General features: G+C 42.2%; 1 protein-coding gene across 1 annotated transcript in view; it reads left to right on the top strand.

Moving 5' to 3' along the window:
* The window catches only part of PGM2L1 (phosphoglucomutase 2 like 1), a 47,740-nt gene extending 41,561 nt beyond the window's left edge, over positions 1–6,179 (top strand). The window contains exon 14 of the mRNA XM_008707340.2: positions 648–6,179. Within this exon, the coding sequence (XP_008705562.2) occupies positions 648–750 (103 nt within the window). The 3' untranslated portion in view covers positions 751–6,179. The remainder of the gene's footprint in view (positions 1–647) is intronic.
* The last annotated feature ends 7,917 nt before the right edge of the window (positions 6,180–14,096 follow it).

Raw genomic sequence — 14,096 nt, 5'->3', positions numbered from 1 at the left:
GGGCAAAAAGGGACGTCCTGAAGTCATCCAGAGTAGAGTTTAAAGGAAACCAAATGGGGTAATGCTGTATTTGGTTAAGAATAAAGGATGATTATTAATGTAATAACAAATGATCATGAAGACAGTTGAAAAGAGGCTTTCCTGGAAACGTTTTGGGCAACAGCAGTGGTGACTTTGAAGCACATATATATAAATGTGTGTTTATTTTTTAAGCGTCTCATTTTTTTAGTCCCATCCCCCTTCTCTATCTGAGTCATGCCATATCATCCCATAATATCTACTGGGTGTTCTTCAAAGTATTTCAGGAAGCCATTTTAGCATAATACCTAGTATGGGTGTTCTAGGCCATTCAATTGCCTGACCCAGGAGAAATCTGTAGATATACTGAAACTCATCCATGTGTCATGTACCAAGAAACTCCCTCGAATGCAGTTCAACTTCAGTTTGTGATCATGGTGTTTTCTTGTGTGTGATTCCCCGCCCCCCTTTGGTCTTGTTTTGTTTTAACTGAGTGAACTTCTTTTCGGCTTACAAAGTGTTTCATCATCCCCTTTTAAAATCCTCTCCTTTTAAAATCATCCCCTGCTTAAACAAAACTTCAAGTGATGAAAATCAAGAATTTCAAAACGCTTCATCTTTCTCTTCAGTGACACTGCCTTCCTAGAAGAGGAACTGAGGAAACTCATTGAGGCTTTGATTGAGAATTTTCTTGAGCCCAGTAGAAATGGACTGACCTGGCGTTCTGTGTAGTGCACACCAGGACGCCATGACTGCGCACCGGCTCATGGAACAGAACAACCAGGAGCTCCGTGCGTTGAAGTCGCATTAGCGTTCTCTCTCTATCTCATCTGGCCAAGTATCTTTGTACTTTTATTTTCTTTCTTTTGGGGGGCTGACGAAACAAACTGTATAAGTTCGAATGGAAATGGTCTGGAGAGAAAGGATTCGAATTTTTTCATAATCTTGAACAAACATCATTGCATTAAAAGTATTGTAGTACCACATTGTTCTTCCTTTAACAGAAAAAAAAACCAATACATAAGTGAGTTTTCTTATTAAAGTGTGATTAAGCTTAGTTCCATATTGTAATTGTGTATAGCACGGTTTTTTAAAAAGGCAGATAAATGTTATATAGTCGTAGAGTTAGTTAAGGAAATTAATCTATAAAATTGACAAGAAAATGGCATTGCTCCCAGCATAGTGTGGGAAAGTGTCATTATTGCATCATAGGTATTAACTTACAAAGTAGAGTATTTGAAATTGGGTCTTAGCATTTCTAGCTTAGAACAGATGTTACTATATGTGGTTTCAGGTGCTCTTGGTGCAGTGTAAATTTATTGTACGTATTTAAAATTCTGATGTTTACTGAATGTGAAACAATAGTGGCAATGCTCCTAGTGGCTTTGTTCTTGTCAGAGTTCTTAGTGCCTTCTCAGGGTATGGTATGAATTAAAGCAGTGTTCCTGTATTGAATATAATTTAGTCAGTTAATTTTCAGCCAGTTATTTCAGACCAAACTACGTAGGTGCTTCCCCTCCATATCAGATCAATTTGCCCTTTTAAAAATCTTATGAATGTAAATAAAAATCCTAATAAAATCAGACTCAATGTAACTGTGCTTAAGGATCTCCTTGTAAGAATGAAGTGTCAATAATCACACCCTTCAGGTAAAGAAAAAAATCTGAACTGAGAAAGGAGCTCTGAATTTATTTAAAAGTCTGACTGTGGAATTACATTTTTATAAGTAGATTTATCCCTTTATCAGATGAAGTAATGCTAATTTTACTAAGAAATAAAATATCCAGATTTTAGGTGTTATGAAACACTAAAACTACATGATTTAAAACTAAAGTCCAGTTTATTCTAACATCTTGCTGGCTACTGTAGAATTCCTGATCTCAAGAGTACTATTTATCTTTTTCAATGTGGAAAAAAGTTTTGCATATTTTTTTTTCCAAGTAGACTCCATGCCCAGCGTGGAGCCCAGTGCTGGGTTTGAACTCACAACCCTGTGATCAAGACCTGAGCTGAGATCAAGAATCAGAGGCTTAACTGACTGAGCCACTCAGGCGCCCCTCAATGTGGAAAAAAATTTTGGAAGGTCACTTTTGGTTGATTCTCCAGTCTTCTAAAAAAGTCTTAGTAGAGAAGTACTATTTAATTTTCTTTAAGTGTATCCTGTCCTACACAACTCTCAGAATACTTAAACACATGTCGTATAGTTAAGAGGTAACAAAAACAAGGCCTTGGGTATAATCATACTAAACAAATTGCTAATGGGACATAACTGGTATTAGAGAATTTATTTCCTAAATAATACTAATAATAATATAACATTTGCACTGATTCGACTCTTTAGTAACTAATGGCATGGTTTGTGCAGCTCTATCAGCTCACATTTGGTTGAACTCCCATAGAGCAAATATAATTTTCAAATTATTGTATTGCCACTATTGTTAATTTGTTCCTTCCTTTCCTGTAGCTAGGTCTCATATGACTGCAGGTAACAGACAGCTAGCGAAGTGTAGAGCACCATACTTCTGAATGACTTTGTTTTCAAAGGCTTTGTACCGAAGAAGAAATGTGCAGACCTTTTTGTTTTATTTACTTTTAGGAATGTGGAATGTAATTTAGGAGATGGCCTATGTTCTACCAAGTGGTATGAGCAATGCTATATCTATGAAAATTATGTATATTTGGCTTTCGTATCTGTGTTTCAGTGACCGAAGAACAAAGTGGAGCTAAAATGATATGCTAGCCCACTCATAATCACTAAAGCCGTGTCGTGATTGTCATTCTATTATAAGGAGAACAGTTTCGGGTGCTTTAATGTAATGCAACGTTTAAGTCATCTTAAGCAAGATGAAAAGTTATTAAAGCTTATATTCTTAGCTCAAAAATTTAAAAATCCAAAGTTAAAATCAACAAAATGTTACAAATTTCCTGAAGTGTATAGATTAAGGGAATTATTTGATTCTAGCCAAGCTCTCACGTCTATATCGGCATGATATTTAACATGAACTTGACACAGTGATGTACAGTTGCCTCACAGGATAAATTTAGTAACGGACGCCGACCAGGAAAGACAAGAGTGCTGGACTGTAGGTCTCAGCCTTGGGCTCTACGTTGTTCAGGTTTTTCTTCATGAACAACATCATGAAAATGAATCCATTCTCATTCAGTGGGTAGATTAAAACTGGGCTTTTCTAGAGTTTGGGGGAAAAAGAATGAACTAGTGGGGCAAGATCGAAGCATACACTGAAAATAAGCAGTAGAAATAAACACTAGAAAGGTCAACACGATGGCACAGGAAATACTTCTTGTGAAGGGCGAATTCATCTCTCTAAAAGTAGGGAGTGAACTGGCTGTGGGCAAGTTGTTTACCCGTGTGTATTTGTTACAATGATGAGCAGATAGATAGCAAACCTTTTGTTTTCCTTTATTAGCACCACTAAAAAGAGGCCACATGTTAGGAGGTGAGAAAAAGCACCCCTCTTACTGACTCAATTCCTGCTAGGACGTTGTGTCTTAGGATCATATGGGAGCTAGGGAGGGGAGGACACAGCAGAAATAAAAAGGAATACAACACAGACTGTGAGAAGTTCAGAGAATTAAAGCTGTTGAGCTAACTTAAGATTATTAGTTGAATCTTTTATTAAAGGACTTAAAGTAAGAAGTGATAGGACAAACTGTTCTCTGTCTTCAGTGAGGACAGAATAAATGAGAATGAGGACCTTTTCAAAAAAGCTAAATAACACACTTAAATATTAAGGGATATACTAAATGTCTTTTAAAGGTTTCTTCCAATGCTTTTTTTTAAAACTCAGGTTGGAACAATGTTGATATCACAGAGAGCCCTGAAAGTGACATGTGAGTGTCGCTCCCTATCTAGAAGAATGTAGCTCACAAGAGAGTTTTTGTGTACGTTGAATAGTAGATGCATGAGTGCAGTCGCTGCACAGAGACCTGCTTGGGTACTATTTTTAATTTAACCTGGCAAATTAAGTGAGACTTGAACACCATTTTCTTCATCTCGAAGAATGTATAGCATTATAGGATATTTGAGGGTTCTGTTTAAACTGTATTGTTATCCGGATGTAGTAACTTCAGCAGACAGAGAGGTTCTAAGAGATTGGATACCTTGGGAATATCCTTATGTAGGAAATAGGCCTCCTGTTTCTTAAGGAGGTAGCTTCTGGAGCGGACGCGACAGAGATATTAGCTGGAGTTTAATGGAGAAATTGTTCTATGAACTGCTGCTACTGGTATTTCTTTCCGATGTTTTCCACTGATGTTTGTGATGCTTGAAAAATCCAAATTTCGCTTGGATAACTTTATTTTATGCCTTTTTCTCTCTACCTCCCTCCTTCCCTAGATGCCCTCCTACATTTTGTTACTGTGAAAAGCTATTGCTCTATTACCTCACTGATAAGAAATCTTAACTGTATTCATTCAGAATGCTTTAAACTGATTCATAACCTAGGTTTGTTTGGTTTTTGGTTTTGTTTTTTACTTTTGGTTATTGTGTTATTGTGAGAATATTTAAGGCATTGTAAGAAGTAATTTTAAATCTATTTCATAGCCTTTTTTGGTCCGTCTGGATACTATATGTTAATTTATTATGGCCTTTTATAATTCACTTGTTTTTTCTGAGATTGCTCTAGAAACTGATGAGGAAAGAGTCTTACCAATCAAAACAGATGGTCAATCAATCTCGCATTTTATTTCAGGTCTCCTTGTACTTGGGGCATCCAAAGCACAAAATTTGAGGAAATCTTTTTTCACGTTTGTCCCCCAGAGCATCTTACCATAAGCCATAAGAAGTCCGAGTGGGAAGAAGAGAACCTTTCATTGCAGGACATGACACGGCATGACTTTCTTTAGTTCCAGTAGAAAACCAAGTCAGTTTTTACCATTGGTTACTTTAAAGTATTAACCAGACCCTTATGTTCATTAAGCCACCTTTTCTCTTTGTTAGTTCAAGACTATATACCTTAAAAAGAGGACGTATCAGAATGAGTAAAGTGACCGAGAAAAGGGCACATGGCATAGCTAAGGTTTGCTTCTCCAGTTTTCCCACCAGCATAACCGTAAAGCACAGGAGCAGGATGAATATGTGGGGGGAGGGCCCAAGAGCCAACTCCGAAGCAGTCCACCGCTCATGAAATTTCGTGTTCTGTCATAAAAATCTAAGCTGAATTTTGCATTCCCCGTAATAAAACTGTTTCGATATAAAAATGATGCCTTCAGTCCTCCCGAAAGCCGGTGCTGCCGGAAAGGAGTACCCTGTCGATCACAGGGCCTCAGTGGTCTCCCCCTCCCCTCCCCAGTCGCTGCCTCTGCCCGGTGGTACACGGACCTTAAGGTGAGAAACAGAAACATAGAACAGATCTAGCCTGGTCCCTGCATTTTAAAAGCTGAACTCTGAAAGCATTACTGCCAAATTAAACTGACCTGAAACAGTTACTAGGGGATTGTATTTTAAAGCAGCTAATAGTTTAAGACACAATCAAAAATGTTAATTTTCGGATTCAGTTTTTTAAACAATTCTCATGACTGAAATTGATAATAAATCATCGTCATTAAGCACGCACACCCCTAAATACTCAGTTTCTTTTGAGAGAGCAAAGCATATTCCTGTTTGGAAAATTATATATAATGCCTAGTATTTAACACTCAGAGCAAGGTGTTGGCCAAGTGGGTTCAGAAAGTATCTATGTGGACTTATTATCACGGGTAGAGGTGCCATTTTGAGCCGCCTCGTGCTACCTTCCACGTGAGTCACAACTCAGTTGATACGATTTGGTATATTTTTGTCCACTGTTACGAGTCATCGTATATCTCACAAGAGGCACTCAGGCAAGAATCTGCATCTGTATATATGGTGAGGCCTTCTTGTTGGAGGCTAAAATAAACTTTGTATACATCACTGAATATGCCAGATAAAATATATGCAGTTAAGAATGAATTATTTTTCTGACTGTGTAGCAGTAGATCAAAATTGTGCTCGTTTTACCAGTTTTTGTCAACATTTTCTCTTTTTTTTTTTTCCGATGAAAACACCAGGGTGTATCATAAGTACTGCCTGTGAGAATTTGCACTTGAAGTGTTTGTGTGTGGATTTCTTGTGGTTTTAGCCAAATGAAGTGTTATCAGTAATAAACAGGCCTCTTTATAGGCATGAGTTTCTGTGTAATTTTTATTATCTTAGTTACTGTGTGGTTCATAAAGTTTGCTATCCAAGCAGAACATGTCCTTGAAATACATGCATGGTGTACCTAGAGTCTACTTTCAGCCTAAATGAATATTCTAGCTTATTATTTGGTAAGTAGGTATTGATTGGCTCATCAGAAGTCCCAGAAGAAGGGGCGCCTGGGTGGCTCAGTTGGTTAAGTGTCCGCCTTTGGCTCAGTTCATGATCCCAGGGTGCTGGGATCGAGCCCCGAATCATTGGGCTCCCCACTCAGCTGGAGAGTCTGCCCCTCCCTCTCCCTCTGCCCCTCCCTCCTGCTCATGCTCGCTCTCTCGCTCACTCAAATAAATAAATAAAATGAAAAAAAAAAGTCCCAGAAGAAAGAGCTAATATTAAAGTCCTTTCCATCTTTTCTTGCCTTTCACTCCTTCAGTCGACTTAATTAGTCTACCCATGTTAGCATGAGCTAACATAATAAAAAGTTGAATATATATATCATGATAAAAATCTGTTATTCCCCAACCTTCCTCCCTAAACTAGCACTTCCTCATTTCTGTTAGTGAGGTAACCGTTCTCCTGTCTATCTATATTTTCCTCTCTAGTTCTGGTTCTCATCATTAAATAGTCCAATCTTGCATACAATTTGCTTTAAATCAAGTCTTTGACCTTTATCCTTGTGCTTCATTATTTCATTTTATAAATATTTATTGACTTGGAAATATGTTGGTACCAAGGGCACTCCAGAAGGCTAAAATGTAAGAAAAAAGACAGAGCAACCATGTTATTGCTGGAACAGTCTGTTCAGGACACTGCTCCCACTACCCCCCTCCACCAGATCACCTTTATCTATTCCTTAAGTCTTTGGATTCAAAGCACTTGAGAGAAGGCCCAGTTGGCTAGACTTTTGTCACATGCCTTCCTCCTAGCTGAAACCAGAAACTAATAAAGGAAGGATTTGACCCCCCAGCTTCCTTCTGAATGGTAGTAGGAGGCAGACCACTGCAATTATTCTTCAATCAAGACACTGTGGGAGAGTGGGGTGCCTGGGTGGCTCAGTCAGTTAAGCGACTGACTCTTGATTTCAGCTCAGATCATAATCTCAGGGTTGTGAGATGGAGCCTGGCATCAGGCTCCACGCTGGGCATGGAGTCTGCTTGAGATTCTCTCTCCCTCCCCCTCTGCCCCTCCCCCCTCTTAAAAAAATAAAAGTAAAATAAAAGTAAAAAAGACACAGTGGGAGAGAGTTAACTGACCAATTGGAAATCATGGGGAAGGCAAAGAAAGAGGGGGGGCACCTTAAGCACAGAACATAGCATGAGCGTGCTGAGAACTCTAAGCGGTTTGGTATTGCTATACTGAGTAGGGGTGTGAGTGGAGAGGGCCCTGTGTGCTATGCCGTGGAGCTTGGACTTCAGTCAGCAGGCGAGGGTACAGAAAGGCATAAGCAGAAAGTCTCTGAAACGGTAGGGGTGGTGGGGTGGGGGGTGGGAAAGAACCTTAAAGATGTTCTTTCCCACCCTTGGAAAGAACCTTAAAGGTCATCTTATCCAACTCTCATCAGTTCCTACAATCTGATTACCAAATGGGGATATATATTTGAACCTCTCCCGTGACAATTTGCCAAGACAAGTTGTACCCTTTTAAAGAAAGGCCAGTAGAGAGTTCTTTCTTGTGTTCAGCTGAAATCTGCATCCTGCAGCTTTTACCCTTTGGTTGTACTTGGAAGGGCAATCTTTTTCAAAATCTCATTTCCTTTTCACTCAAGCGTGATGAAACTGAGGGACAGGTCTCAAAAACGGTTGTATGTCATTTGGAGTATAGAGTCAACTGTAATCAGATACACAGAAAATCCACAGAATTTTGTGGATTTCCCCTCTGTCTAAATATGCACAGTTCAGCTACTGTTCCTTGTATGGCCATCCTCTCACCTTCCCAATCACCACGTGGACAGTTTTCAAAGAGCTGGATCCAGAATTAATACACTACGCTAGAAATGGCGGTACCAGCCCAGAGTAGTAAAAGGCAGGGTCTCCCCCTGATATGGGAGCTCCCCGCACAGGAGACATGGCAGGGAGGGGGCTCTCCCTGTGGCACACCGCTTGACACCTCTTCACTTTGCAAACAACTCCTCCCCTAACCCTCAACTCAGGCATCATGGAAGCAAAGAGCCTTTCCTGCCTGTTTCCCAACCCCCGCCCCACCAGCCTCTATACTGCCACAGCTCCCTTTGCCGTCCTCTGTTCCGGCACGTTCCACACCATGACTAAACGATCTGCTTGTGTCCTGGACTCTCCCAGTCAACCAGTCAATTGTGAGCTCCCTCAAGGGCTGGAAGTGACTGACTCAAGGTGGAACCCCCAGTGCCCAGAAGGGAGCCGAGCGCTCAAAAAAAAAAAAAAAAAAAAAGTTCAGCTGAAGTGAACAGAATTGGAATTTGAGCTGAGTTCTCGAAGGCAAGTAGGCTGTGAATACGCGAAGGGGAGAAGGCCCACATGGTAGATCAGTGCGTTCAACTCAAAGAAATAACGTGAGTGAAGACTGGGAAGCAGGAGTATTTGAGATTGGCTAGACGGCTTCCAGCCAGACTTTGGCTGCAGCCAAGTCATAAACTGAAGGAAAAAAAATCAACCCGAGGCTAAATAAGGCAAGCTGGTGTGGGGGAGGGTTAAGAGAGATTTATTCCCTTGTGGGCAGGGAGCAAGGGCAGAAAAAAACCAGCAACTGGATCCGTTTTTTCCGGTTGTTTGCCAGTCCCACCTATGCATACTTCCCCCTGGTGGACAGGGATCCGTGTCCCACGAAACAGACTCGGCACCTCTGCTCTGCGAGGAACCCAAATTCAATGCAAGCATCTCTCTTTACAATTAGGGAAGCTTGAGGGTGAGGCCAGGGATCCACTGCAGTGCCCAGAGTGGATTTCTACAGAACCTAAGCTGTCTTACTCCCACTCTGCTGCTTTTGCCCCCATGCCCTGAGGCTTTCAATAAATCTTACTTAGTCTTCAGTCAGAAAGGGCCCTTCCGACTTCTATTCAGATGAAAACGAAGATCCACAGAGAAGTGCTGCCCCGAGTCACAGAGCTGGTCAGTGGCAAATCCGGGACTAACACTTAGGTCTCTAGACTGATCCATCCCTTTCTCCTCCTGTGTAAATACTGACCTACGAGGACCAGGGAGGTGAATAAAAAGTCGACAAGATGTAATCCACACCTTCACGAAGACAAGAACAAGCACAGTGCGGGAAGAGTGCCATACTAGAGGTAGGTACGGAATGGTGCAGGACGGGAGAGGGGCAACTGTGCGGGGTGCAGGGAGGGCTCCAAAGAATCGCTGGGACTAGAGTGGAGCCTTGAAGGAAGAGCAGGTGTTTGTCAGGCAAAGACACGAGGAAAGGCCTTGCAGACACAGGAGACAGACATCAAGGAGAAAGCAGGAAGGAGCATCCTGGGAAGGCTGGAGAAGAGGCTTCTCATCTCAGCCCTTGGCACTTCTGATTTTATACGCTCCTTCTGGGTGAAATGCCCAAAGTTCCAACTATTGCTCTGCGAGTATGCAATGAAACGGAGGCAGGATAACCCCAGCAGGCATTTCCATTCAAGAACGAGAAGCGTGAGAGGTGCACGTAGTCTTACTTAAACAGAGCAATCAGACTCCAGCTAGACAAATGCTGTCCGGCCTCCAGCCTGGAAGAAGGAATCTGCCCTGCCCGAGTCTGGGTTCTATTCCCTGGGAGTGGCTCTCCGTGCCTCTGGGCTCTGCCCTCTGGACCTTCCTTCCTTGTCCATCTCCTCCCTTAGCTACTACTGAAGTAATGGCGCCTGTGGGCAGCTGACTAGCAATGTGAAATATTTCTCAGTCCCAGGCTTTTGGTATTTTCCCATGAACCACTCTTTAAAAAATTTTGCGTGTCGGGGGTACCTGGGTGGCTCAGTCAGTTTAGTTTCCGACTCTTGATTTTGCCTCGGGTCATGATCTCAGGGTCGTGAGATCGAGCCTCGTGTCCGGCTCCACATTGGGCGTGGAGCCTGCTTTAGATTCTCTCTCTCCCTCTGCCCCTCCCCCGACCCTCTTTCTCTCTCCCTCTCCTAAATAAATAAATAAGAAAAATTAAAATTTTGTGGATTTTCTGTGTATCTGATTATGGTTGACTCTATACTCCAAATGACATACAACTGTTTTTGAGACCTGTCCCTCAGTTTCATCACGCTATTTTAGGTTAGGCTTCTGTGGATACTGCTCTTAGGATTCCAAGAAGTCTTTTTGTCTAGGAATCTACTAGACATCACTAATTCTTTCAAAGGGCTTTATAAAGTGTGTTACAGCTACACCTTTGATATGATCTCCATCTCTGGGTTATATTCCTGTAATAAGTCTATGCTGGCTCCAGAGCCTCAAGATGAAAAAAGTTTTAATTTTTAACCTACTAAGTCCTGCCGCTCTCTGTTCTCTCTAAATTCTTTTTGCCAGTTCTTTCCTTAGCTCGTACCTCTCTTCCTATTATGAGGTTACACAGCTAGGAGCACCCAACTGACACTTTCAACGCTCTGCCTAGAGATCTCCTTAGCCAAACAAAAACTTTCTGAGTATTTCCCCCCCATTTTCCAAGTTACCATAGGCAACACTTTGGCCAATTGTTTTGCCATTATAAAACACAGATTGCCATTTTTCCAGCCTCCAGTAACAATTTCCTCACCATTTTTCCAGACTTCACTGTTTGCTTGCCATTTTTCCAATCTCCACCCATCCCTGATCCCAAAGCCAATGCCATGAGTTTGGGGTTTTGTTAAAGGTAAGCATTTCACTTGCAGACACCAGTTTCTGTCAACTTTTGCTGTAAAACAAATTACCCCCACACTGAGTGGCTGAAGACAACTATTATACGTCTTACCGTTATGCAATTTGTCAATTGGGACTGAGGTCAGCTGTCTGGCTCTTCTGGTCATAGTGGGGTTCACGTATCAGATGGAGGTCTGCTGCCAAGTTGATTGGGTGCCGGCTAGTTTAGCATGACCTCAGCGGGGTTGGCTGAGCTCTGCCTCACGTGGCTCCCCTATTCCAGCAGGCTAACCCAGGCTGCTTCCCATGGGTGCCTGGGCAGGGTTCCAAAAGGGAAGGCCAATGCAGGTAAGGCCTCTTGAGGCCTGGGCTCAGAACTGGCACACTGTCCCTTCTGTTGCATTTTATCGGCTAAAGAAAGTAATAAGGCCTTCCCAGATGCTAGGGGAGGGGGAATAAGACTCCGTTTCTCAATGAATGGAAATGGAAAGTCACACCGTAAAAGGTGTGGATACGGGGCAGAATGACGATCATGGCTTTCTTTACAGTTACACCGCACCTCGTCAGGTGAATTTGGTGTGCATCCTTCCCTTCCATATCTTTATGATTATGTTAACACAAAAATACATTTTTTTCTGTCAGTTTTATATGTTTTTAAATGAATGACTTCATATATACTAAAGAATTTGTGTAATGGAAATGTAAGATTTATAAAGAATAAGACACTTTTGTAAGAGAGAAATAGAATTTTGACAATACGTTTTCATCTCCCCATGTATCCTTCCTAACCAAACATTCATGCCTCACCTGGACTATGCAGTGACTTCCTAGCTGACCCGGTCTACCTCTGGTCTTGCTTCCTCCAGTCAGTTCAACCTTCTGTAGTCCCAATGATCTTTTATTTTTTTTTAAGATTTTATTTATTTAGTTGAGAGAGAGAGAGACAGAGCATGAGCAGCGGGGAGGAGGCAGAGGGAGAGGGAGAAGCAGACTCCCCGCTGAGCAGGGAGCTGGGGCAACAATGACGCAGGGTTCTACCCCAGGACCCTGAGATCATGACCTGAGCCAAAGGCAGACGCTTAAGCGACTGAGCCACCCGGGTGCCCCCACAATGATCTTTAAAAAACAAAAATCTCATCACATCATTCCTCTGCTTAAAACTGTTCAGTTTTTTCCCATTGACCCTAGGACAAAACCAAACTTATTAATAAGGTAGGCTCTTCATCGACTAGCTTCTATTTACACTTCCTGCCTCATTTTTGCCATCCGTTCCTACAGGTGCCATGCCTTTTCTCTAAACCGATCATTGGGTATTGGCCAAAGAAAGTGGCTTCCACAGTGCCCTGCACCTTCTCCTACGTGGCATAAATCACTGTTGTTATTGGCTCTTCACTCATCTGTCTCCATTACTTGACTGTAAAGAGTTCTAGGACAGGGAAGCCACCTGGCTCCTCTGCTTATCCTTGGGTGCCAAGCACAGCACCTGGCACCATGGATGCTCGGTAATGGTTGAATGAATGCGTGAAGAATGAATGCTGGGTTCTGGAGATAAAGAGAAGTTCCACCAAAAGCTCCTAGTCTATGTGGAGAACAGATGAGGTAGACAGATAAATGATAGATAAATAGATAGATAGATAGATAGATAGATAGATAGATAGATCGATCGATCTGCTGAACTAAATGCGTGACAAGCATGGTGGATTTGAGTTTGCTTCTAAGTTCCACCAGGGGGCACTATGGGGATGCCTCCGGTTTCTCCTAGAAAATCAATGTTACTTCCTTGGAAAGACCCTATCCACTTTGAAGGAAATGTAATTTTCAGGATTGGTGCTTGTTTGTTTGGTTTGGTTTGGTTTTAATAAGCTCCTTATTCAGTCCACTCAAAAGAGCCATACCTCAGCCAGCAGTGAGTCTGAAGGACCAAAGTAAACCCTGTTGGTGTCCACTTGATATGTACAATGGAATCACCACAAGAGCTTTCAAAATTATTTAATTTATCCTCCACATCAACTGTTGGGAGCCAGAAAAGGGATTGTTGTTATTATTTCCATCTTAAAGATGATAACTCTAAGTGTCAAGAGGTGAAGTAATTTCTCCAAGGAAGCACAGTTTTAGGTATCTCAGCAGGGACTTGAATCTGTCTTCCAAATTCAAATGTATTTATTCATTAAAACTGTACTGAGTTCCAGGCTGTGTAAAAGATGATAGAAATACAAACGCATGCCCTCCAAATGTCTTAGAAGCAAAGGCTCTCAAAGCTAGAGAGAATTTGGGAAATCACCTAATGAAGTGTTCTCAACTCAGACAAGTGTTAAGAATCTCCTCAAGGGCCTGTTAAAAATGCAGATTCCTGGGGCGCCTGGGTTGCGCAGTCCTTGGGCTTCTGCCTTTGGCTCAGGGCATGATCCCAGCGTTATGGGATCGAACCCCGCATCAGGCTCCTCTGCTGGGAGCCTGCTTCTTCCTCTCCCACTCCCCCTGCTTGTGTTCCCTCTCTCGCTGGCTGTCTCTGTCAAAAAAATAAATAAATAAAATCTTTAAAAAAAAATGCAGATTCCTGGACTTCGTCCTTCCCAGCACACACAAAGGTTTTGATTCCACAAGTCTGGGTGGGAATCTGGAAATGTAATTTTGGATAAGAACATCCCTTCTGGGGCGCCTGGGTGGCACAGCGGTTGAGCGTCTGCCTTCGGCTCAGGGCATGATCCCAGCGTTGTGGGATCGAGCCCCACATCAGGCTCTTCCGCTATGAGCCTGCTTCTTCCTCTCCCACTCCCCCTGCTTGTGTTCCCTCTCTCGCTGGCTGTCTCTATCTCTGTCAAATAAATAAATAAAATCTTTAAAAAAAAAAAAAAAGAACATCCCTTCTTCCCCACCATGATTCTGATGCAGATGAACCGTGGACTACACTTTCAGAAACATCAATCCATTGGTTTAATCCCTTCATAATACAGAGGAGAAAACTGAGAAGTGAGTAGAAGTAACCCAGAAACCCTCCTTGGCTATAGTAAGGGAGGCTGACCCAGGAACTGATAATGAGCAGCCTGAAGTAATGATGTCACTGAAGAATGCCCAGCCAAGAACTGGACACCCTGGGTTCGGTTTCAGGCTCTACCATCTTGCTAATG

Source organism: Ursus maritimus, unplaced genomic scaffold (assembly GCF_017311325.1).
Source record: "Ursus maritimus isolate PB19 unplaced genomic scaffold, ASM1731132v1 scaffold_16, whole genome shotgun sequence".
Classification (NCBI taxonomy): domain Eukaryota; kingdom Metazoa; phylum Chordata; class Mammalia; order Carnivora; family Ursidae; genus Ursus; species Ursus maritimus.
This window is presented reverse-complemented; position numbering and strand designations above follow the sequence as displayed.